The sequence below is a fragment of the Equus asinus genome, chromosome 10 (genome assembly GCF_041296235.1).
Source record: "Equus asinus isolate D_3611 breed Donkey chromosome 10, EquAss-T2T_v2, whole genome shotgun sequence".
Classification (NCBI taxonomy): Eukaryota; Metazoa; Chordata; class Mammalia; order Perissodactyla; family Equidae; genus Equus; species Equus asinus.
In genome coordinates, this window is record NC_091799.1 from 15,387,519 (window position 1) to 15,411,393 (window position 23,875).

The window sequence follows — 23,875 nt, forward strand, 5'->3', positions numbered from 1 at the left end:
GCTGATTACTATTTTTTTTACACAGTCCTACGTAGAGGTTTTTGTAGTGGAATTATATTATAAATGATCTAGAACACATTCTTAACTTGGAGCCCCTGGGTCAGCTCCATATTCTGCCACTTACTGTTCAGTTTTCAGCAAATTGCTCCTTTGCTCCAAGCCTGCTTCTCATTTCTAAGACAAGGATTGGTGTACTAGGACCTGGCTCATGGGGTTGTGAGGAGTAAATGAAGTTCAGTATTTAACAGAGCCTGGGACACAGGACACATTCATTCAGTCTATTACTATATTAGCTAGCTCTTCTGAATTTGCTGAGCCCCGGAACCATCCCCAAAATACACCAGTGAAGACACTGATAAGTTTGTCTGTTTTATTTCCAGTCTGTAGAGATGATATCCAGCACCACACACACACACACACACACGCATACTGCATCCACCTCAACTTGCCCAACACACTTCCTTTTGAGTTGCAGGGACAAAGCCATACCTGGCAGTCCCCAAGTTGCTGGTTACATCAGTTAGATTTGGTGTTTCAGAAAGAAGACAGCTGAAGTTCTAAAAAGCTGAGCCCTTAGCCAGAGAAGTAAGAGTCCTAGAGCCAATAGCCACAACCTGAAATACACGCAGACCCCCCTTTCCAGGGACCACTCTTGAGATCCTCTCCCTCCAGGGGCTGAGTTCTAAGAAATGGTGAAGGAAATGGTAAGGGTTCCCAGGACACCCCTGTCCAATGAGAGAACTCTCTTTCCTGCTGTTTCCAGAAGCTGGAGACACACTCACTTGCTCTCCTCCCTTAAGGAGTCTTCCTGCAGTCTTGTCAACTGTGGAACCCACTGAAATAAGCCCTCCTTTCTGAGCGGTGGACAGGTACAGACTAGAATGGGTAGTCAAGGAAGGCTTTACCTTGCTTAAAGGTCTCAGAGAGGTGAGGTGGTGGGAAGGGGCGGGGACAGGCAGTTGCTCATGTAAGGATCTCAGGAGAAAAAAACAACCAAGGCAGGGGACGGGGTGGGGTGCAATTTTACATTTAGAGGAAGGAATGTTTTGCTGGGGTTTAAACTTCAACGGAAGCAGCTCCTTAGGCTGAAGATCAGCCAGTCATAGCCAAATAATCTTGCTCCTGAACTGGTTGAGACCAGCAGATTAACCCAACCTGGCCATTTCTCCATCCCCTACCGGCTCCACACCTTCAAGCTGGGCTCTTGATTATGGGTCACTAAGGAGCTTCAGGGAACCCACACTGGTTCCAACAGCCCTTTGCACTTAAGGTTTTGCGAAGGCTTTCCCAAGACTCTAGCCCAGTGCAGGGCCCAGCTGGGCCCCCTAGAATTGCAGTGCAGTCAGCCCATATCCCCCTCTTTCCTAACGTTCATCTCACTCATCATTGTCTAGGTCTGACTTCGCCACGGGACGCTAAATTCCATGAGTCTGTCCATTTCATTACTGGGTTCTTAGCTCTTGGCCCATAGCAGGCATTTAATAAATATGGTCAATGGATGAGTGCATCTATGTCCTGAGCGGGCAGGATAAGGGACTCCAAAACACAGGTGGGGTCAAGGCTGGGGTCTCTGCTCAGCCAAGATGGGGCTGAGTGTGACACCTTCCTGTGTGAGTTCTGAGACGTAGCTTGGCCGAGAAGCTCTAGGGAAGGCAAAATTGCAAAGGCAGGCCTGGCCCTTTCCCAAACCCTGATGCTGACTCAGAGGCACTGGGAAGGGTGAGTCCTGGCCTGGGCCTTCCCCAGGTATTGACCTGGGAGTGTGCCCCTCCCTGCCCCTTCCCTTGTTTTCCTCCCTGACTGAGGCAGCCGAGAGCAGAGATGAAGCATGGGCAGGGCATCTTCCATGCCAGATTGACCCCTGAGCTTGGGCAAGGCACTTAATCCCTGTGGACCACCAGTTTTCTCAGCTGTGAAATGAGAGGACTGGCTCAGATAATGCACAGGGTGGATCTGGGCTCTAAAACCCTGTGAGTCTATTATAATAAAGGACACAGTGACCCCAATCCAATCCTCAAGCTCAAGGTTTTAGGCAATTTGGAAACAGAGAGATGAGTAAGAGACAGTGGACACAGCACATGTCAGGACAAAGTGGGGGGACTTAAAGCTTATAATAGGTGGTCAATAAATATCTGTTGAATGACTGAGTGAATGAAGGAATGAATGAAGGGTGTGAGTACGATGGGAAGGCAAATGAGGGAAGTGCAGTCAGGTTTCAAGCAGATTGGGATCAGAAAGGCAACCTCCTATTTCTGAGCTCTTGGCTTAACAGTGGTGCTAACTCTTTTTGCCATGAGCATTTTAATCCCCATTCTCCTATCCTGTTGCCCCCAGCATCCTTCCTAAAATGTGGGACTAGACTGAGCTGATGCCTTCAAGGCCCCTGACCTCCCCTCTACCTCCGAAGCCCTTTGCTGCCCCAGCAAGGGCTGGCAGGCTGCCCCTCCCTCTGAGTTGCCTGTAAAGGTGTGGCCAGGGGGCAAGCCAGAGGATTCCTTCCTGAACCTTCTTGAAGGGCTCAAGTTGCCAAGCCCCTCTCCTTCTCTCCTCTCACCTCATTGAGGACGAGAAAAAGCGTGGACTGAGGGGGAATCGGCTGGGGAGGGGGCCACCGAGTGGCCATGTTCTGGACAACCCAAGAGGGCTGGAACCACAGAGCTGTCCAAGGAAAGCCTAACGGGGCCCTGCAGCCTTGTCCCTACTCCAGGGTCTCCTCAAAGTGGGCTGAGGTCCTCACCAGGGCCAGGCCAGCAAGCCTGGACTTGGCTCAGAGACCTCCTGGAAGGATGGACAGTGCCGGCTTGCAGCGTGGGGATCACAGGCTTCCAGTCTCCCTGTCCCGGCCCTGCCCCTCTGGTTTTTGGTTTGATATCAGCCCCTCTGCACAGGGAGAGGGGAAGGAGGAGAGAAGAGAGGGAGGGGACCCAAGGCTCAGGATTCCCCAACCCAGAGCTCCTTAAGGCAGATAATTTGTGCTTTACAAAGAGATCACTGATTCTGCCAATGGCCGGCGGGGGGGTGGAGCACAAGGACCAAACAAATAAGACAAATCACAATGAGTCGAGAGGGCAGCGAGGTCAGGAGGAGGAACAGGGATGGGAAGGGTGGGGCAGGTCCAGACAGGGATCCTCAGGGCAGGCTGGCAATGTCTCTCTCTGGAGGGGGGCCGACTGGCTTGGGACTGCTCTCATTGGCTTTTCCTTCAAACATCATGACTCTGGTTTGGAGATGGAGAAAAAACAAAACAAAACAGGATTAAGACCCTTCCCTCATCCAAGAAAAGATCATCCCAGCCCTCCCGTCACAGGCTTCTCAACAGAATGCCCTTGCATCCACCCTCTAGTGGAATCTTCTTGGAATCCCATGAAGGCAGCTATGTGGAAGGGGCTGCTAGTCCCACTTTACAGAGGAGGAAACTGAGGCACAGAGCGGCCGTGTGACTCCTCAGAGCCACACAGGCAGTCCGAGGCAGGAGGGGACTCCAGATCTTTGACTTGTAGGCCACGCACCTTCCCCTAACCGCGCTGCCTGGGCCACGGCTCTGCTCAAAGCCCCTTCGGATCTTCACAAACTCCCACTGCTCTGAGAGCAGAGTCGAGGGAGTAGAAGATTGGGGCTCAGGGTGTGGCCTCTGGAGGGAAACAGCCTGGATTGGAGTCCCAGCCCTATTACTTCTGAGCTGGGCGACTCAGGCAAGACACCCAACCCCACGGACGCTCAGTGCTTCCATCTGGAAGTGAGGGCACCGGAAGTGCCACATCCTGGAGCTGCTCCAGGCATCAGTGCCCCCCTCCATCTGTAGTCCCTCCTTGGGTGGGCTCTTCCAGTCCCCTGGCTTTAAATCCCATCCAAAGGGTGACAGTCCACCAGCAGCTTGCCTCTGAGCTCCAGATTTGCACATCCAGCTCCCTCCTGGACCTCCCTGTGGATGTCCACATCAACACATCAAAAACTGAGCTCTTAATTCTCACCTTCCCTGCCTGCTCTTCCCGCAAAGCAAACAGCGTCATGACTCACTCAGTTCCTCAGACCCCAGACCTCCTGGTTTTCCTTCACACCCCATGTCTGGGCATTTAGACAAGCCTTCCAGCTCTACCTCCAAAATCACTCCCAATTCCAGTAGCGCCTGCCCCTCCACTGCAGCCTCTCCAGGCCCAGCGGCCTCAGCTCTTACCTGTGCGAGCGCACGAGCCTCCTACAGGCCTCCCTGCTGCCACTGTCACCCCTGACCCAGCCACAGGGAGCCTTTTAAAAGTCAGCCCCTGGCTCTGAGTACTCCAATCGCATCCCTCCACATTCATACAAAATGCTAAATCCAACCGTGGCCTACACAGCCCCACGTCACCTGGCCTCTGCCCATCTCTGCAGACTCATCCTTCACTCACTGTGCTCCAGACACACTGGCCCCTGTGCTGGTCCTTGAGCATACAAGCACGATTCTGCCTCAGGGCCTTTGCATTTGCTGTTTCGTCTGCCTGGAATGCTTTTCCCGAGATCTTTGCATGGCTCATCTCTTCACATCTCCCTCGCTCAGGGCTCTGATCAAATGTGCCTCCTCAGTGAGATCTTCCCTGCCGGCTATCCCATCCCTCTCTGCTCCTCTTGCCCTTTATTTTTCTTTGTACTACACCAGTGCAATCTAGTGCTTTGGGGTTTTTTGTCTGTTTTCTGCCATTAGGCCGTAAGCTCCATGAGGCCAGCAATTCATGTGTCCCCAGCACCTAGAATAATTCCTGGAACATGGGTGGTGCTCGGTAAATATTTGCTGAATTAATGAATGACAAATCTAAGGAGTCAATGGGTGAACCAGTGCCTGACACATGGTAAAAGTCCCCACATCTTAGGTGTCGTTTGAATAGTTTCATCGCTCTCATTGCTGCCACCTGGCCTCTCGGGCGCAGTGTGATCTGATGTTGATGGTTTTCCCACCACATCTCCTGCCCCGTCCCACCCTACACTCAAAGCTCTGACCGGCCTGGACTGTGGGCTCATGAGCAAGTTACTCAGCTTCCTTCGGCCTCAACTTCTCCCCTCTTTAAAATGGGACAGGTTTATTTTACATTTGTACATTTAGAAAAAAGTTACTCTTCTTTCATAAAAGCCAAGCCAGTGTCCTTCTCGGCTTGGACAGACACCACAAGGCTCTCCAGGGAGTTGCTCTGCAGCTCCTCATGGGGAAGGACCTACGGAGTGTGATTTTGGCCACCATACACCAGGAGCCATCAGCCAGTCCTGGGCTAGACTCTTCACGTGTGTTACCTCATTAAGCCTCAGGGCACCACTTCACACGAGATACTTATTGTCCTCTCTATCTTACAGGTGAAGAAACTGAGGCTCAGGGACCTAAGGTCATTTGCCCAGAGTCATTTTGGTAGCAAGTGAGCACATCAAGATTTGAACTCTCCGTCCCTTTAGAGCCAGTTTTTAACTCTGTGTTAGGCTCAAAACAACCCCGCGGGGCAGAAGAGTCACTTTACAAATGAGGAAACTGAAGCTCAGCAAGTTTCGACAGTAGATTTATCATCGTTGTTGTCATCCTCATCGCCACCTACTGAGGGCTGATTCTGACACAGGCTACTTTCACCTGCAAGGTGCGTATTAACGTGGCCATTTGAGAGATAAGGAAATCAGGGTCAGAGAAATTAAGAACCTTGCCCAGCAGGTCGCACAGTGAATGACCTCCTGGCTGGGGACCGGCTGAGGTGCCCGAGCCGGGGGCCTCTCCACACCCAGTGACTGTGCCTTCGGAGGCCCTGGGGGTAGCGGGGAGGGGATGAACTCACAGCTTGAGGACAGCTGACCGCTTCCCCAGCATCATGTTCACAAAGTCTCGGTAGGAGATGGTGTCGCTGACCCCACCTGTCACCTCTGAGATCATCTTCTTCATCTCCAGGTGGGTCTTGGGGACCCCAAGCTTCTCCATCATCCTTTTTAAAGACATCAGGTCTGCCGGAGGAAAAGCAGATCCGTTAAGTGGCGACAAGGCTGAGCGAGGAAGCTGGCAAAGCTCCCCTCTGGCACCCACACCCAGAAGAAGTCCAGCAGGATAGCCCCTCCCTGGAAACTGCAGTCAAAGGCCTTTCTCCTCTAGGGAGAATGAGCCCATCACACCCTCCCTGCTCTGTCCAGAGGCAGTATGGACTAGTGGTTAGGGACATGGGCTTCTACAGAGGGACAGACTGGGCTTGGAATCCAGCTCTGCTATGCCTGGCTGTGGGACTTGGGGCAAACTGCTTAACCTCTCTGAAGCCCTATTCTCATCAGTGGTAAAACGGGTTGATGGGATCATCTAGGGGTATGATACATGAGAAGAACCTGCCACAAAGCAGGTGCTTAGTAACGGAGCCGCTATTCTTCACTCTACTGTTGTCATCTCTGCTGCTCCCCCGGGGTTAGGGGTTAGGGGGAGCTGTGTGCCCGCTGCTCCAGCGACCCAAGAAGTCACTGCCCAGTGAGGCCGGGTCAGGGAGTCGGCCTGACCCTAGCCTTCGAAAGTCACTCTCCAGGTGCTGGGGGGCAGCTCTCCCCACCTGCCACTCCCCCGCTGCAGTCCTAAGGCTCCACCTCGCTGGAAGGAAGAGAGTACCAAAAATATCCCGCAGAGCAGGAAGACCAACAAAAGAACAAAATTCAAGAAAAACAAGGGAGGCACCAAAAAGGCACTACACCCTAAGGAGCTGCTGCCTCTGACCTCCCAGCTCCCAAGACCTGAGGCAATTTCCTTCAGATTGTTCCATGAACAATGGGTCAGCAAAGGATGGCGGAGTGGGGGTGAAGCGGGGGGCTGATTTCTGGGGGAGAGGTGCGCCAGCTCACCCGAGAGGCAGGGCGGGGAGGACTGCTGCCAGACCCCTGGGTGCCAGGATGTCCAGGGCATTTCAAAGAAAGCTGGGCAGCATTCTACAGGAAGAAGTGAAAGGTCTTGCCACACGGCTGGCCAGACTCTAAATTGGACTCTAAATCTGGAAGGCAGTTTGGCAAGATGCTTCAAAAGCCTCTGACCCAGAATGTCTCATTCCTGAGATTTACTCTAAAGAAATAATCAGCGACGTGGACAAAGATTCATGCACAGAGATGTTCTTCACAGGATTATCAATAATAGCTAAAACTGGACATCTCTAAATGGGCGATACTAAGGCGTTGGCTGAGTAAATTATAGTCCATCCCACAATGGAATATTATGCAGCCATTAATTACATTTCAAAAGAAAAGTTATTCATATATCAAAATACTCACAAAGTTAAGTTACATATAAAAAGAAAGTTCTAGAATTGTATAAAGCAGGCTTAGTGATTAGAACGGAGTGGAAGGCTATAACCCAAGACAGTACAGCGGTTATTTCCAGGAGGTGGGGTGCTGGATGAGGTATTTTTGTCTTGTGCTTTGCTGTGTTTTCCAAAAACTTTTATGATGAAAATGCATTCATTTGATAATCCAAAAAATGTTTTTCCTACAGAAGACAAGGATCAAAAGATTCAAAAGAGAGAAGAAGGAGAGAGGACGGGGAGGAATGGAAACACTGGTGGCAGTGACAACACTGCAACTTCAGGGTGAAACGGAGGAGGGAAAACCCATCCCGAAACAAAAGGCTGGGCTCTGGGCCCTGGACCTGCCACTAACCCCCAGGTGCACCAAGCAAGTCGTTTCACCTTTCTGAGCCTCTGTTTCCCCATCTGTAAAATGGGGATAATTCAACAGGCCCTGACTATGTCATAGCATTACCGGTAAAGGTCAAGATATGGTCTTAAACATAAGTGCCAGGGGACAGGCGCTTGTCACCCCCAGCACCTGGAGAGCAGGACACAGGCAGGGTCTGTTGGAGGAGGGAATCAACGTTTGAAAGCACCCTGTCAACTGCAGGACAGCATACAAAGCGAAGGACAGGCTTGGGGACAAAGGAAACGCCAGCCCCTAGGCCAGGGCGTCAGCAGCCTGAGCATCTCCAGCCCGGGCAGGGGTGGCGCCCTCTGTCCTATGTCCCCCGAGCATCTGGGGTGGGAGGCTGAGGAGTGGCAGGGAGGTGGGTGGGGAGGGAAGAAGTGGGGAGAGGAGTTTGGGGGTAGTGGGTCCAGGGGAGAAGGCAGACGGGCTCAAGGTTAGCCCACTGGGTTGGCTGCAGTGTCCTCGTCGCACTCCTGAGAGCGACTCATGTCCCTCATCCACGCAGGTGGGTCGGTGGGGCTCTCTGGACCCTCGAACCCTCTATCCACTGAACACCCTCCTCTCCCAGCCCACTGGAGGCCTCACTCACCAATCTCGCCCTCATTGTTCAGGTCAAACTCCATGTACTTCTCTGCAAATCACAGAGCAAAAACCGGCATTAGCTTGGAAGCAGGGACCCAGTGACCACCTTCCTCACCCTCCTCGGGGATCTTGACATGAGTTCAGTCATCTCAGCCATCGTCTCTGGAGAAAGAGCTCACCCTGCCTGCACCCCTCTCCCACAGGCGCTGTGGAGAAAGGCGCCCAGGGGGCCACTCTGACCCTCTGCCCAAGAGGGCAGCTGCTTGCTCCCAGGTCTCCACCAGCAGGCTGGCTGCATTCAAACTGGCTGCAAAGTGACTAGAATAGATTCCCAGCCGTGGGAAGGGTGGGGTGGGGGCAGGAACTGGTGTGTTTCAGAGTCTCCAGCGATTCCGATGGGCAGCCAGGCGTGGGAACCACTGCTTTAAAGAGTCCTTGTGGTTCTGTACCTTTTGGGGGGTCGTGGGCACCACCGAGAATCTGATGCTCTCCCAGGAGAAACACCTGTGGACCTGCCCTTAACCACAAAGTGGCACATACAGTGTCCAGGGATACACAGAGCCTCCACCCAAACCTCACCTATAGGCTTTGAGTTAGACTTCCCCGATCAAGGGGTCCAGGGGACGTCAGCAGTGAGGGAGGACAACACAGAGCAACGCGTTCAGCATCTTCTGACACAGGCAGTGTGTGCAAACAAGGCCTGTGGTCTTGGGCAGGTGGCCCCAGCCACAGAAGAGCAGGGCCCTCAGGGCAGGGTCTATTCTGCACAGAGTGGCCAGCGTGAGAAGGCCAAGGTCCTCCCGGCAGTCTGGGAGCCACCGTCGCCTCCACCCACTTCATGAGCATCTGCGGGAGAGGGGGGCTGCTGGACTGGTCCTCTGGGGATTCTCAGGGCCCCTCCTCATGCCTTCAGGACCTCCAGCCTCTCTAACTGGGCACTGCCACCCCCACAAAGCACCTACTGCCATCTGGCAGGCTCGGCATTTCCTGCACTCTCTTCCCCATCCCCTCCCCACTGGAACACGAACTGCCCGAGCTGCCCGGGGCAGGGCCCTCTGGTCTGTGTGTTCTCCGCCATCCCCAGGCCTGGAGCGGGGCCTGGCGCAGTAAACATTCCTGGAGATCAGATGAGTGAATAATCTGAAGACCTCCTCAGTCCCTTCACTTCCAAGCCAACTTACTATGGTCCTAGCCAGCCCCAAGGAACCCAACCCTACATCCCAAAGAAGACAAGGAGAGTGGACATTAGACCCCGAGACCTCTGCCCCTCCTCCCAGAGCCACCTCTGAAGAGTGACCCCGCTGGTATCCAGAAAGAAGGGAATGGACTGCTCCGAGGCACGGCTCTCCTATGGGCGGCTGGGACAGGGTGCGGGGGACAGGGCTGGGACAGGGTGTCTTGGTTCTGGTTCTTTTTTTTTTTTTTAATGTAAAAAGCACCATTGCATAATGGTAAAGAGCAGGGGCTTTGGAGCAAGACTAACATGGGTTCAGGTCCCAACTCTGCCCTAGATGAGCTGTGCAACCTCAAGCAAATGACTCCACCCCTCTGAGCCTGAGTTTCTTCATCTATAAATTAAGATCACACCATCTCCCTCCCGGCTGGATAGGGATGATCCGGGGAGCTCACAATACAGCATTTGAAGTGCTACCCCCAAGGTCACTGCCAAGAAATGCTTAGCCATCGATGTCCTGTCTAAGGACCACGAAGGCGTAAACCATCTGAGGAGCACCGGGCAGCTCTGCCTTGGAGCAGGGAGGAGCCCACGCCGCCAAGACTTGAGTGGGGGCTGTGGCCTAGAGGATGTTCGCTGGGCTCCTCCGGCGTGCCCAGGGCCCCCGCATGCTAAGCGTGCCTCTCCCCTCCCGGGTGGGAAAGGTGAGTCTGTCCTGCTCCTCTGTGCACGGCTCCTCTCCTTTTGAGCTGCTGGCTGGGAACCAAGCGCCAGGGCCCGGAACAGAGGGACCTTTATGCCACCCCCTCCCCGCGCGGGCTCCTGGGCCCTGTTTTCTTTTCATCCCGTGCTGCCGGCATTCAATGGGCAGAAACTCTGCCCCCTGCCCCACTGTGGCGACACAAACGTCCATTCTCCGCAGGGGCTCCCGAGGCGCTCCACCGCGGAGGGGGCGAGGCCAGGGCCGCCACAAAGAGTGGATTGTGTGCTGGGGCCCCGGGAGCGAGCAGGGCCTGGGCCGCAGCGGACAGGAGCCAACCTGAGCCCTGCCAGGCGGCCAGGGGGAGGAGGGCAGGCCGGGGCCTGCAGGCCAGGGCTGAGGGGCCTGGGATGGTGCGGAGAAAGGTGGAAGGGCCTGTGCCCCTGGCCGGGTCCCCCACCTCGCAGCCCGCGGGGAAGAGGGGCATGCTGGATGAACCAGGGCGGCAGCCTGGGCCTGTGGGGCAAGGAATCCTGCCTGTGAGGAGCCAGCCCGGCTCTCCGGGGTGGCAGGGCCACCAGCCCTAGCTTACCTTTGAAGGCTGCCAGCTTCTCCGGCAGGTTCTCTTCATCACTGTACTTCTGGTCGCAGAGAAACTCCTACAGAGGCGAGAGGACAGTGTTGAGCAAGGGGTCAGCTGGCCACACTCACTGACATGGGGGCCCACTGCCCCGGTGCCTTCTCTCCCGCCAGGTGGCCGGGCTCGGCCGGGCAGGGCAGGAGGCACCAGTGTTTGTCCTGGCCCCCCGACAACCCTCAAAGGCAGAGCCGCAGAGTCCACCCTGTGGGGAGGAAGTGTGCTCAGCAGCTCAGGGCAGGGCCCGGAGGGTGTGCTCCAGGAGACTGACCACTTCGGTCAGCCTCTGAATAACCAGTCCAGGCACCCGGGCCTCCTCCCAGGGACCCTGGCTCGGAGGCCGTGAAGCCGTGAGTCCCAAAGACAAGCCTCCTGGTTCCAGCATTACCTTCTTAGGTCTGGGGCCCACCGTATGAATTCCTCTCTGTATCCCTCTCGCTTTATCTGCAAATGGGGATAATTACGGTGGCTGCTTCCCGAGCTTGTGTGAGAAGCCAAGGAGCCTGTACGTATGGCTCCTGGCGTTCAGCAAGAGCCCAGTGAACAGCAGCGGTCCTATTAGGAATCTCTGCTCCAGCCAGAAAATGCCTGCACACTGCTGCGGAGGCCGCTTGCCCTCCCCCTGTGTCCTCTCATCTGAAGGGCCCACTTCCCCTCAGATACTTAGAGAGACTCAAACAGTCCTTTCAGAACTGACTGGGGGGAGGGTCAGAAGGAGATGCCAACAGGCTCCAGAAGGAAGCACTCACCCACAGGCGCTCTTCAGATCTCCCAGGGGCCCAGGAGGCAGCGACTCTTATGCCTCCCATTGTACAGATGCGGAAGCTGAGGCTCACACAGCCAGAGCTTCAACTCAGCTCCATCTCATTTAGAGCCTGCATCCTTCACCCCGACACTTAAAGAGGAGCAGACGGCAGGCACTCATCCAGCTTTAAAACAAAAAGCTGCCAATTAGTAAGCTCCTACTACGCCGGGCACAGGGCCAGGTATCCTCCGTGCCTTGTTGCCGATCTTCAGGCAGCCCTGGCACCTGTATTCAGATGGGGACGCAGAGGGTGCCTTCCCATCCTGGCACCGGGGCCACAAACCCCTTTCCTACTCTGGACCTCGCTTCCCTCATTACTGAACCGACCAGACACGGGTGTCGCTCCTCCATTCGTTCATTCATTCAACAGCTATTGAGGGCCCACAGTGTACAGCGCTCTGTTCTAGGCATCAAGGGAGCACATGAAACCAAGGCCAATAAGATAAGGTCCTTCTTCTAAAATTACAGGAAGTTCACGTTCAAAACTATATTAAACGTTATTTAGGTCAATTACTCAACCTGTTTCTAAATTCTTGCTGTTATTTCCTACTAAGTGATGACCAAGTCTGTACTTACACATCTCCAAGGACAGGGAACTCACTACCTTTCCAGACTGTCATGAAGACCCACAAGAGACTTAAAGGAGAATAGGCGGATGACAAGAACCGAAATGACTACAGAGCACTCAGGGTTTGGGTCTCAGTCACCTCCTTACCAGCTATGAAATGGGCACAAGGGTACCCACTCCTTGGGTACCAGCCCCGCAACGGGGATAACCCACTGAGAGCCTTAGCGGTGGGCCGTCCATCAGGGCTCAGCAGCGAATGGTGCGATGGGGTGTGAGGCAGAATACCGTCCCTTCCAGGGCTCTAGGGCCTCCATGTTGACTCAGGCCCCCGACAAAGAAGGAGAAACCCACCTGCCAACGTGGCCCCACCTGCTGGGTTGGGGTGCTCCGATTACCCCCTTGCTTTCGGCAGGCATGGTGCTTTCCCATTAAATCTTCACAGCCACTGTTATTCCCATTTCATAGGTGAGAACACGAGGACCAGAGAGGTTAAGTAACGTGTCTGACGTCCCCAGGCACTGAGGACGCGCACAGTTGGTTTGGAACCTGAGTCTATCGGACTCCAAGGCCCATGCCTCCAGCAGCCAGGCTGGGGCAGCCCCAGAGCCCCTGGGGTCCAGCTTGGCCACAGCCTCATCGGGGCCTCATTCCCATGCACTGCGCATGGCCCCGCCTCCACTTAGCTCCTGTAGCCTGGGTGGCCGCCCTCTTCCCCGGCCGCCGGCCGGCTCTGCCCAGAACTTCCCTTCCTCTTGGCTCCCTCTCAGCTCTTCTCTACTGCTGCCCCCACTCCATTCGCTGACCAAAAGCAGGACAATTAACTCTTGTCCGTGGCCCTGAGCAGACCAGGCACTTCCTGGGGTCACAGATCCCATATCTGTCCAGCTGAGGGACAAACAGGTCAGTGGTTCCCAGACTTTGGGGTAATGCAGAAACATTTCCCCCAAAAAATGGGGAGAGGCACTCATATTGGGCTTGTTATTTTGCCAAGCAAAGACTTTAAACAATTGCCATTGACTGCTGCCATGAGTTTAGAAGAGGATATTTCGTAAAAGTGGGAAGTTCACAGTCTCAGAATTTTTAAACGGAATCCATCTAGCCTACGTTCAACTCACCACATTCTCCCTCCCCCTCACTTCGCCACTTTAGGAACTGGAAAGGCTTCGTGGGGAGTCAGGGAGCACAGGCTGAGCCCAACATCTGGGAACCTCTGGGGAGAAACCTGGGGGCCCTCTCAGCTCCTCTGTCTGCTTGACCAGAAATCCTGCACCAGCCCCAAGCCAGCCTGTAATATGTACCGACCCCTCTGGGTTCCAGACAGACTGGGTTCAAGGCGTAGCACATGGTCCCTGGTCTTGGAGACAAATAGCACACACAGGAGCACAGAACAACCAGCCAGCAATTCAGAGCAAGGACAACAGCAGGTACCAGGAATGGTTAATGCCAATGCCCCTTCCCTGGACCCGGCCCTGGGCCAGGCTCTCAGCAGGTGCAGTGGCCCTTGGGGGCCAGGATTGCTGATTCGTCACTGATGAAGCCAGTTTCTCCTTAGTATTCATCACCATCTAACATGCTATTTTACACGTGTCCCCCCTACCCACCCCTGCCACCAGAGGGGGCGCCTCGGCCACCCTGGCCTCCGTCCCATGCCTCCCCCAGGACAGGCTTGCTCCCACCTGGGAACCTCTGCTCTTGCTGTGCCCGCTGCCTGGAGTGCACACATCTGCACGTCCCCCCTCACCTCCTTCAAGCCTTTGCTCCACTGTCACCTTCTCATGAGGCCAAGCCCGCCGCAGCCCCCTGCTTCCATTTCCAGTGCACCTCTCTTCCCGTGCATCTCCTTTCATCAGGGGAGGATCACCTCCTAACACAATTCACAGCGTAAGAGCTTACGGAGGGTGTTGTCCACTGTGCGTCTCCCCCTGTCAGAACGCAGGTGCACAGAGTAGGTGCTCCATAAACAGCTGCAGGAGGAGTGAATGGACTGAGACTCAGAGAGGATGAACAACTTGCTCAAGTCAGCGCAGTGGCCGAGCTGGGATTAAGCCCCGCAACGGAGGCCGCTCGGGTTCCCCGCCGGCACAGAGCTGAGGAGCAGAAGTGCCCCAAGGAAGTGGGGTTGGAAGGATGCCGGCAGGAGGCAGGCCCTTGGCCACAGGTTCTGGGACGATGTGTTTGCTGTCTTGTGCCCCACGGGTGCCTGGTACCCAGCAGTGCCCAGCATACAGTAGACGCTCAATAAAAATCTGCTGAACCAATGGAGAAGCCCACCATTCAGCCCAGAATGACTTTCTCCACCCACCCCTGAAACGGTCAGGCAGCTTTACAAAAGTCTGCACGTGTGTGGCAGAGACTGGAGAGGATTTAGAGATTGGAATCATATTTTTTCCTTAGAGCCAAAAATGACAAATGCTTGAGCCACAGAGTGACCAGGGGTGGGAGAAGCAGCTGACCCGTCCATGCGTGGGTCGGCAGCCCTCTGTGACCCTGGGCTTAGGGCAGCTGTGTGGACGCTGCCTTAGGCAGGGCCACAGAGGCAGGCGGGCAGGCGGCAGGAACAGGAGCTCCACCGGCTGGGCTGCCAGCTCCCACCCCACCTCCGGGCTTTGGATTCGGTTCCCGCTCAGGCACAGCCCACAGCTTCCTCCCTCCGGGCGTCCTTCCCCCACAGCCTTGCCCAGTCTCGGGGCGCAGTCATGGCCAGTGGGCAGGTACCCTGTCTGTCCAGACTGTAAGACACCCGGCTGTCCTGACTCTGGGTCTCCAGGAGGAGATGGAGATAGAAGCTACCCCAGATGTTTGGGAAAAAGCAGAACAAAAAGAGGGCGAGCTGGAGCCAGAAAGCCTGGGTTTGAACCACTTAGTTGCTGTGTGAAAATTACTTCATTTCTCTGTGCCTCATTTTCCTCATCTACAGGAAGGATAAAAAGACCTTGTCTGCCTCGTAGGTTTGTCCTGAGCGTTACAGTATGTAAGCAAATACATGTAAAGTGCTTACCCAGTGCCTGGCACTCAGTAAATGTTAACGTTAGCTGTTGTTATCTGCTAACATTTACATCTGTGCAATCCACTCCTAACCCCCACGGCTCAGCATCCAGACCATGACTGAGTGTTAAATAGATTAGGAAGGAGATCCGTTCCCCCTGGGCTTAGGCTGCTTATGATTTCTTTTTCCCCTTTCTGGGTATCCCCATTCAACAGATGGGACAACTGAGGCCCAGCGAGGTTGCTCAACTTGCTCAAGATCACGAAGTTTTCACAATTCAAGGTCTGCCTCCCTTCACCATCCCAGCTCCTTCCCTGCCCCCATCAAGGAGAAGGTGGCCTGGCCACAGGTTTCTGGGCAAAGAAAGGCAATACTGGGAGTTACCTTTCTTCTTGGGCAGCTACAGAAGGAGGTTATTCCAGAGGCCAGGGAACCACTCTATAGCCCTCTAGGTGGATAGGGGTGGGGTGGATGGTTTCCTCTAGCCCCATCCCCCTCTCCCCCTCCAACCCACTGTCCCAAAAGACAAGTTTTTCCAGCTGCAGAAACTGTTGCGGTGCCTCCAGGTATGAGGGGCCAGGGGGCCCCTGGGCTCTGAGAGTGACTACTGATCTGTGAGGGGCAAGTCTGCAGGCCTCGGCGGCCTGGTCAGTCCCTGGCAAAGCGCCAGGAATACAAGCGGGTAGGAGCCTGGGATCCAAAACAGAGCGTGAGCCAGGTGGTCACTCCGAAAGGCAGAGCATCCGGGGGCAAGGCTGGGACAGTGGCAGAGTTGTTCAAGCGGTCGCCCAGCCACGGAACCCAGAAAGGGCTCCTCAGAGCATCCAGCTCGTCCTCTTCGTGCAAAAGCGGGAGAAACTGAGGCCCCAGAAGGGAAAGGTCTTGCCTAGAGCCACAGTGATCAGAAGCCCCACATAAACTTCCTGAGTGCGCACGTGCCGGGCCGAGGGGTGGGGAGGCAGGTTAAACTGAGTTGCCTGGGTTCAAATCCCAGCTCCAGAGCTTATTAGCTCTGTGGCCCTGGACAACTTGCTTTACCACTCTGGCCTCAGTTTCCTCATCTGCAAAATGGGGTCATCATGATAGATCCTCCTCATTGGGTTGGTGTAAGTGTTAAATGAGCTGACAGCATCGAAGGAGCCTGGCTCCTCGTATAGTTATGAAGTCTTATCAGTTACCGGGATGAGTTTGGATCACCCAAACTCAAGCCACACCAAGAGACAACTGTGAGCAGGGGAAGGGCAGAGAAGAGACTTTCTTTGTCCCACATTGCGCCACAAAGTCCTCCTGGGGAGCCATGACCCTCTGGCCATCCCTCCTCAAGGGCAAGCTTTGCTTTGTCCTTGGACACCTGGCTGACCTCGCAGTGACGGGCCATCCACACGGAACAGAGGGCTCCCATCTCAGGCCCCGGGGACAGCGCCCGCATGCAGCCGCACCTGCTCACTACTGTCTCTCTGGGTCACCTACAACCTCGGATGCACATCAGAGAGGCAGAACCGCACCCCTGCCCCCAAACCCTGGGAGCCCCGTCCAAATGCTCATGCCTGGAAGGGGGCATTTCCAAAACCAGCAGAGCCTGGCAGCACCTGCTGTGTCCGGGCCTCCGGAACCCTGCCACCTGCCTGCCCACACCACCCCCGACTTAACTCTCTTTCTGGGCTGGTACCTCTAGCACCTGCTCCCGGATGCTTGCTCCTGGCCCTCCAGGCTCGTCTTTATGTATTAGCTGCAGCAGAATTTTGGGGCGGGCGGATATCACCATCTTGGAGGCCATCCAAGGGGCTGGCAGCCGAAGCCCTGGGCGAAAACCCCAAGGACAGGAGGCGCCATGCCTGGCTGTGAGGCCCCTGACGCAGCCCACAGGCTCTTAAAGGGCCAGGACCAGGCCACAGATGCCCAGTCTGGTGCCTGGCGTGTAGCAGGAGCCTGTAATGTGCACCCACAAGGACAGCAGGCTCACATTCCCCACGGTAGCTCTGGGGCCTCATCCGGACACTGCGTCCTCGCCAATAGACGGGGCAGCTGAAGAAAAACACCCTCCCAACTACACGAATGAAGCAGACCCTGCAGAAATTCCATCTCCAGCTTCCTGTGACATGGCCACTCTGAGGTCGTGACCAGCTGGACCTGTGGGGACACTGAATCCTCAGAGGCTCACGTGGCTGCTTATCACCATCTCCCTTATAATATATTAAGAAAGAGCAAGAGAGACGGGTGCCCAGCAATGCTAGCTGGGCACATTCACCTAGCAAGGACATGGTGGCACTGCCAGTACACAGGAAAAGAGACGTACCTGCAAAGTGCCTGGGTCAGGTCTCAGAGGTCCTCCATTGCCAGCAGAGGGGCCTGGGCAGAGATGCCCAGCCAGCCAAGTCCAGCTCTTCCCACTAGGGATGGCACGTGGGTTCTGAAATAACCATTAGGCATCTAAATGCTACAGGGAATCCTGAGTGCCCTTCATTCGACCCAGGAAGGCTGGGGGTAGCGGGACAGAAGCCAGAGATCCTTATCCACATAAGCAAGAGAGGCCTGTGTCACAGCTAGGCTGCAGCTGCCTGGTGGACAGAGGCCAGGGCAGGCCACAGCCAGTGTCTGGAGTCGGAATTCCGGCCCTGCCACTTCCTGGCCGGGTGACCTTGGGCAGGTGACTTCACCCGGCTGAGCCTCTATTTCCTCATCTCTAAAATGGGAGGTCTAGTGACCTTGTCCCATGGGTGTGTTTATAGATTCTCCTTGCACGTCTAGAGTCTATCTCGTTGAGCATTCCACCGAGTGGAGTCAGGGAGATGACGCACGTCAGGCGCTGGGCACCAAGCAGAGGCGAGACTCATGTTATTTTGTTAAAGATCCCGGCCTCTGGCTGGCTCGAGATGCAGCTCTCGCCGTCCTCTGGGCTCCTCCTGCTCCGTCCCTAAGGGCGCTGTGGGGGCACCCACCCAACCCCTCTGCTTCTCTCTGTCCCTGTGGGAAACTGGAGAGAATCTGTCCCGTTGCCATATAAGGCTGGGCATGGCTGGTCTGGGGTCACCTTCCATGCCATCAGGGCTCAGGGAATGTCAGCTATGTGGGGGGAGTAGGAGGCGCCCGCTGGTATTGCCCGCTCCAGTAGCGCAGAGAACGCACCACGCAGGCACACACGTGCACGCAGGCACACAGCATGGAGGCGGGGGAAGGCACCCATGGAGGAGACCCAGTCGAGCTCAGGGTTGAGAGAACAGGCTGGGCTCAGGTTGTGGCTGTTTAAACCCAGGCAACTTACTCAACCCCTCGGAGTCTCATTTTCTGTAAAATGGGAACAGACGCTCACAGGATTAGAGGGAGCATACAATGAGATGATGCCCAAAGCATGCCTGGCATGCTGCCCGGCACATGCCAAGTGCTCAGAAAACGATAGGAGAACTAGAGAGAAACCCCAAAAAAGTGCATTTCCATACAGCTCCCCCAGGACCTCCAGGTCCACCCAAGTCTCCTATTTTTACTCGTAAATCCCTTATCATAATAATCGCTGAGACTGAGCTCCCTGCTACCCTCTGGACGCCGGCCCGCCCCAGGGCGGGAGAAAGGCCCCAAACGGAATTGGGGTGTTGGCCCAGAGAAGCTCCCAGAGCTGCCAGCCAGGCTGGGCTCTGCCCCAGGCAGCAGCCCCAGCGGGACCCAAGCACACACGGTGAGCGAGTCATGAAGCCCCGTCCTTCAGGCCTTCTGCTTTCACAGGGCCACCAGGAGCTGCACAGTCCACTCCCCAAGGAGCCCTGCTCCAGTGGGGCAGTGAAGCTGCCCGCCAAAAGAAAGCAGTCTGGGCTGCCAACACGGTTCTCTCTAGAATCCACCCACCCCAGGGAACTTCCACTGCAGCCATGACCATGGTCACGGGGGAAACAGAGTCAGACCCTCAAACAGAGCGACTCCCTCAGAGTCTGCAAGGAGCGCCTATCTGCTCATCTCCACTGATTGTTGTTGGGACTCCGAGCAGACCATGGGTCACTGCTCCCATTTCACGCAGGGGGAGACGAAGGCCTGCCAGATGAAGGGGTCCGGCCCAGGCTGAGCAGCCAGCATGGGCCACGCCTATCTCAGACCTTGCCCCTGGGTTTCCACTCCCTGAACCTTTAAGCCACAAACAAGGCAACGATAACAATCATGACAGCAGCTCTCTGCGCTTTACGTATAGAATAGATTATCTCTCTGAAAAACCACAACAGCCCCACCATCATTATCTCAAGTGGCTTGCCCAACCAAGGTCACAGAGTCTGATTCATGACTCTAAACTACGGTGGGGCCACTTCAATCTGCTGCTTTGGGAAGCAGCTCAAGCTTCTGGTTTGATCCTGGAGCCTGCTTCCTCCAGGGGCCCAGAGCCTGGGTCCCAGCAGGCCCTACAGTAGCCTGGGCTGTCATGGTGGGTCTCAGAATAGCATCTGGGCAGGGAAAGGACGCTAGACTGCAAGCTCGGCCACTGGCTTCTGTGTGGCCTTGGCCAGCTGCGCTGGGCGCTGGGGTCCCTACGTGGTTAGACACTCTCTCTCCTTGCTCCCCTTCCCCTGTCCCAGCGCTGTCCAGATCAGCCCGAGAGCCACAGCCCAGTCCCAGTCTGAGCAAGCCAATCTGCCTCCCCAAACAACCCTGTAGCCTCCCCCGCCCGCATCCCAAGGGCGGGGTTGGCGTGGAAAGTCCCACACACTCTCAGCTCCTCTGGCTTGTCCAACTAAAGTCCCCTCTCCCCCATCTCCAGCTGTCTCTGGCTCCGGGTCCTCCAGGCTATGGGTGGATTCAGCCAGCTTGGGACCCGCCTGGCCCAGAGGGCTGTGTGAGGTCAGGGATCCAGGCTCCTGTCCAGAGGCAGGACTGCCAAGACCAAGGTGGGGCTGGTTGCAGAGCGAGCTGGGAGGGAGCCCCGCAGCCTGGACCCCTGAGAGCCCCAGCCTGACATCCAGGCTCCCTTTCAGCTGTGCTCAAGATGGCACCAAGAGGCAGGGTGAGGATGGCAATGAGGGGGCCAGAGTTTACCTGGAGGGACCCTGGGTTCCCCAGAGCCCTCCATGGGATTCCTACAGCTGGTGGAATGAAAGCTGACGGGCTGCCTAGTTCTAGTCAGTCCAAATCAAGGAGCATCAAGACTGCATGCCCCTGGAGAGAGGAAACACTACAACCGAGTCGCAGCCTCTGGACTCACCTCCATACGGCCTGCACCGGGACCCTGCTGACCCCCTCCAGTTTCCTACTCCAGGACTCTGAGCTGGGTTCAGACCTCTGGTGCCCAGCAGCCCGAGGGAACTGGCAGGGGGAACGCCCAGCCTCGTTTCAGGTGGCCTGCCTCTGCAAGCAGGTAGGAAGACACCTGGGAGAAGTCTTTCTCAGGAAACAATTCCAGTACCATCCATGGAGGCCTTCCCTGGTGCCAGGAGCTGGGCCAAACACACTACAGGCCTTCCCTCATTGGGCCCTGGCGGCGACCCTGGCTCCATGTGAGACGAGGTACCTGCTGAAGACCACAGAGCCCGCACACGATGGAGGCCAGATCTGAGCCAGTGTCTGGCAAAACCTAAAGCCACTGGCTGCCTCTGAGCTTTGGCCAATCCAGGCAGGCCCTGACACTTTTCCTTATCTTCGAGAATCTACATGGTCATTAAGCTAAGTTCGTGGAGCTCCCACTGCTTGCCTGGCAGCAGCGGGAAGGATTTCTTTATAGAAATCCACTAGGACCAGGAAGAAAAGCATCCAGTCTCCAAGCAACCGTTCATAAAGTTAGAGGGAAAAATAAATGTGCGAGTGGGGGTGGGGCAGGCAAGAGGGCAGCATGTTCTCTGGTAGAGAGAGCACTGGCCTGCGAGTCTGGAGCCTGTGATTCTAACAGCAGCCCGACCCGTTCCTGCTGCGCCATCTCGGGGCAGCCACCTCGCCTCTCTGCGCCTCCCTTTCCTCCCCACGCTATAAAAACAGGGACTGCTTGGAGACCTCGGGGGTCCCTCCCAGCGCCTGGTCCCAAGAGAGCTTCCGGGGAGTCCGGGCCGGGCTGGCATCGGAGCTCCTGGGCGGGCTCTACCTCCGTGGTCTAAGAGTAACAACTTGCAACCCGAGACGCCGGGACCAGGGGGGTGGAAGGGGTGGAGGCGGACCTACCTGGAGTTGGAGGCACAGGGACAGGGGCAGAGGGAGGAAATTGGGGGAAGCCCGGGAGAAGGAGAGGAAGAGGAGTTGATTTTGCAGCAGGCACAGCCTCGCAGACTGTGGATCTTTGAGGACTTCGAGGGCGAGCGACTCGCAGGCTGCCCTCGGCGGCGAGGCTGGCAAAGCGAAGGTGGCGGCGCGCGCTTACCCGGTTGATCTCGGCCAGCCTCCTCTCCTGCCGGGCTTTGAGCATGCCGAACGCCTTCCCTCCTGCAGGAGACAAAGAGGAGGCCCGGGAAGCGGGGGTCTCCCCGGGCCGTGCGTCCCCGAGCACGCGCCCGCCTCCCGCGCGGCGCAAACCCCGCCGTCCGCCCCGTACGCACAGGTGGCGGGCGGGGGACAGCCGGCGAGGGCAGAGGGCGGAGGGCGGGGCGGCGGGACAAGGGCGCGGTACAGCGGGGGCACAGCGGCGCCTACCTTGGAACCTGTTGCTGAGCGCGACCGACATGGTGAGCGCGGGGTTCCCGCCGGGTCCGGGCTTCGCGGCCGCAGAGAGGGATGAGGAAGACGGGCAGGCGTCTGGTCCGAGCTCCGGCGGCGTGTGGCGGCGGGACCGCGGGGTGGAGGGAAGGCGCGGGCAGCAGGACACACCCCTCCCTCCCTCCACCTCCCGGCCCGCCTCCCCACCCCTCCCCTCCCCGCCGCCCTGCCGCGAGCGTCAAAGCCGCTATTATGCGGGCCTCCGGGCCACCCCGGCCCCTCTGCTGGAGGATGCGGAAAATGCACTCGGCGCGGGGGCCGCCCCAGCACCTCCCTGCGTGCTCCTCCCGGGACTCGACAAGTCCCTGCCCCGCTCCGGGCCGCGGTTTCCCCATAAATCAAACCGGGACGATCTTAGTTCGCACTTCATGGGGTGGCTGTAAGGATCACGCGCGGGGCGGAGCGACAGGAGTAAGCGCTCACCCAGCCGAGGCTGCTGCGCTCCTACCGCCCTTTGCCGAGCGCGCACTCTTACAAGGGAGGCTGCCTTTCCAACCTTTATTTTGAACTCTTGAAAAGAAAATGCAAAAACTTAGAAGATGCATAATGACAAAGTGCCACTAGGACATGGGTGACGCTTTAAATCAATTCGAATGAATCAGTGTTTTGTTAATGAAGTCTATTTCTAGAGCGCTCCCAGCGGGCCAGGCAGGCACTTTGCCAGACCGGTTCAGGATAGTTTGTAAAGTCATTTAATTCTCAAAACTCTCGGAAATAGGACTCAGCATTCTCATTTTACAGAAAACTCAGGAAGGTGAAGTCTGGAGTACAAGTCTGCTGTGGGGCTCAGGGTGCAGGAGCCGAGGACTTGTAACAGTCTCGTGTCCAAATTAGGACATTTCTGAGCGAAAGGTGACAATCCTAATAATTATGCTGGAGCAACAGGCACGGATGGGGACTGTCCTGGGCAAACAGCAAACCTGGTCACCAGTAATGTCCCCCCTCCCCCCCGCCCCCACACACGCAGAATATGTCCTTGGGAATTGGAGCCAGAAAGTCTGCTTCCCACAGCCTTGCCTCCATCTTGACCCCTACGATTGGGACTCTGGTACCAGCTGGTCATCTTTTTTCCTGTAATTGCCCTGGGGAGGGAAGTGGCCAGGTGTCCCAAGGGAGGGGGCTGGACAGAATGAGACAGCTCAAGGTGGGCTAATGCCAGCGCAGCAGTTAGGGGGACAGGCCCACCTCCTCAGCACAGCCGGTGCCTGCTTCCCCTAGGTTACATTCATATGCTCTTCCACCCCCAGAGTTTGGATCTAGCCAAGCTGTGTGACCTCAGGCAAGGCACTTGACCCGTCTGAGCCTCAGTCTCCTGATCTGCAGAATGGAGGAAACAAGCACCTCTCACCCAGCAGGGGCTGTTAGAACTTTATTACTTGCAGGGAGTTTAAGCCGGTAGGAAAAGCTTGGAGGGGAGAAGGGTTTAGCAGTTACAATCCTTGGTTGATGGAAGATGTTCCCCCTGGGAAGGGAGCTGACTTAGAACAGGGCCCTCATAGTGCACCTCCTGGTCCAGGCTCTGTCGGCCTGTGGCCCTGGCCAGCTGGGCTGGGTGGCCTCGGTCAGCCGTTCCACAGGGCAGGGCCACCGCACCTTCCACTGCTCAGCAGCTGGGCTGCATTGCCAGCCAGATGTTCACCAGCTGCTGCATTCCACCCAGCCTCAGCCCCACCTCTGGGCCAGAGTGGCTCTGCACACCCCAGGCACGAGCGGACTGCATGAGTCACGGGACGTCGGGCCTGAAGTACGTCACCGTGGGATGGAGATGAAGCCTGTCCTCCACCCGTCGGGGATGCAGGGACTGGGCTTTGCTGAGCCCCACAGCTCGAGCAGACAACGTTTGCATGCCACGAGCAGGCATCAGAATGGCTGTGTGCGCTGTGCGCTCTGGTCAGCAGAGAAACCAGGCGGAGGGGAGTGAGGGAGGGCGGCCTGGGGGCATCAGACCCGTCCCAGAGGTCTTCCAAGGACCCCACCTCCTTGGCACCACTTACACCAGACACCAATCATCAAGCTCACTGGAGAGCCCCAGCCTGCAGTTCTGGCCTCCCTGCCCCATGTCCTCCCCTCCAAATCTACCAGGGCCATTGACTTGCACCATGTCTCTCTG

General features: G+C 56.4%; 1 protein-coding gene across 4 annotated transcripts; it reads right to left on the reverse strand.

The window, feature by feature from the left end:
- Window positions 1–356: 356 nt before the first annotated feature.
- On the reverse strand, window positions 357–21,890 carry AIF1L (allograft inflammatory factor 1 like). Of its 4 annotated transcripts, none has more exons than XM_014863448.3 (6): window positions 21,703–21,890; window positions 21,434–21,495; window positions 10,711–10,777; window positions 8,252–8,293; window positions 5,784–5,946; window positions 357–3,217 (listed from the first exon to the last, which is right to left on the reverse strand). In XM_014863448.3, the coding sequence occupies exons 1-6, from the start codon at window positions 21,731–21,733 to the stop codon at window positions 3,130–3,132; spliced, it is 453 nt and encodes a 150-aa protein (XP_014718934.1). In that variant the 5' UTR covers window positions 21,734–21,890; the 3' UTR covers window positions 357–3,129. The 4 variants fall into 4 exon arrangements, with proteins under 4 accessions (XP_014718934.1, XP_070374614.1, XP_014718935.1 ...); XM_070518513.1 differs by lacking the exons at window positions 21,434–21,495; window positions 21,703–21,890 and adding exons at window positions 11,505–11,684; window positions 17,411–17,519; XM_014863449.3 differs by lacking the exons at window positions 21,434–21,495; window positions 21,703–21,890 and adding exons at window positions 11,505–11,684; window positions 12,480–12,789.
- Window positions 21,891–23,875: the final 1,985 nt, after the last annotated feature.

Bases quoted from the DNA above. Each gene is read 5' to 3' on its own strand.
- AIF1L (XM_014863448.3), bottom strand. From the start codon at position 21,733: ATGTCGGTCGCGCTCAGCAACAGGTTCCAAG. The intron at 21,496-21,702 runs GTAGGCGCCGCT...TGTCTCCTGCAG, and splicing joins GCTCAGCAACAGGTTCCAAG to GAGGGAAGGCGTTCGGCATG. The intron at 3,218-5,783 runs GTGAGTTCATCC...TCTCCAAACCAG, and splicing joins CGGTCAGCTGTCCTCAAGCT to AGTCATGATGTTTGAAGGAA.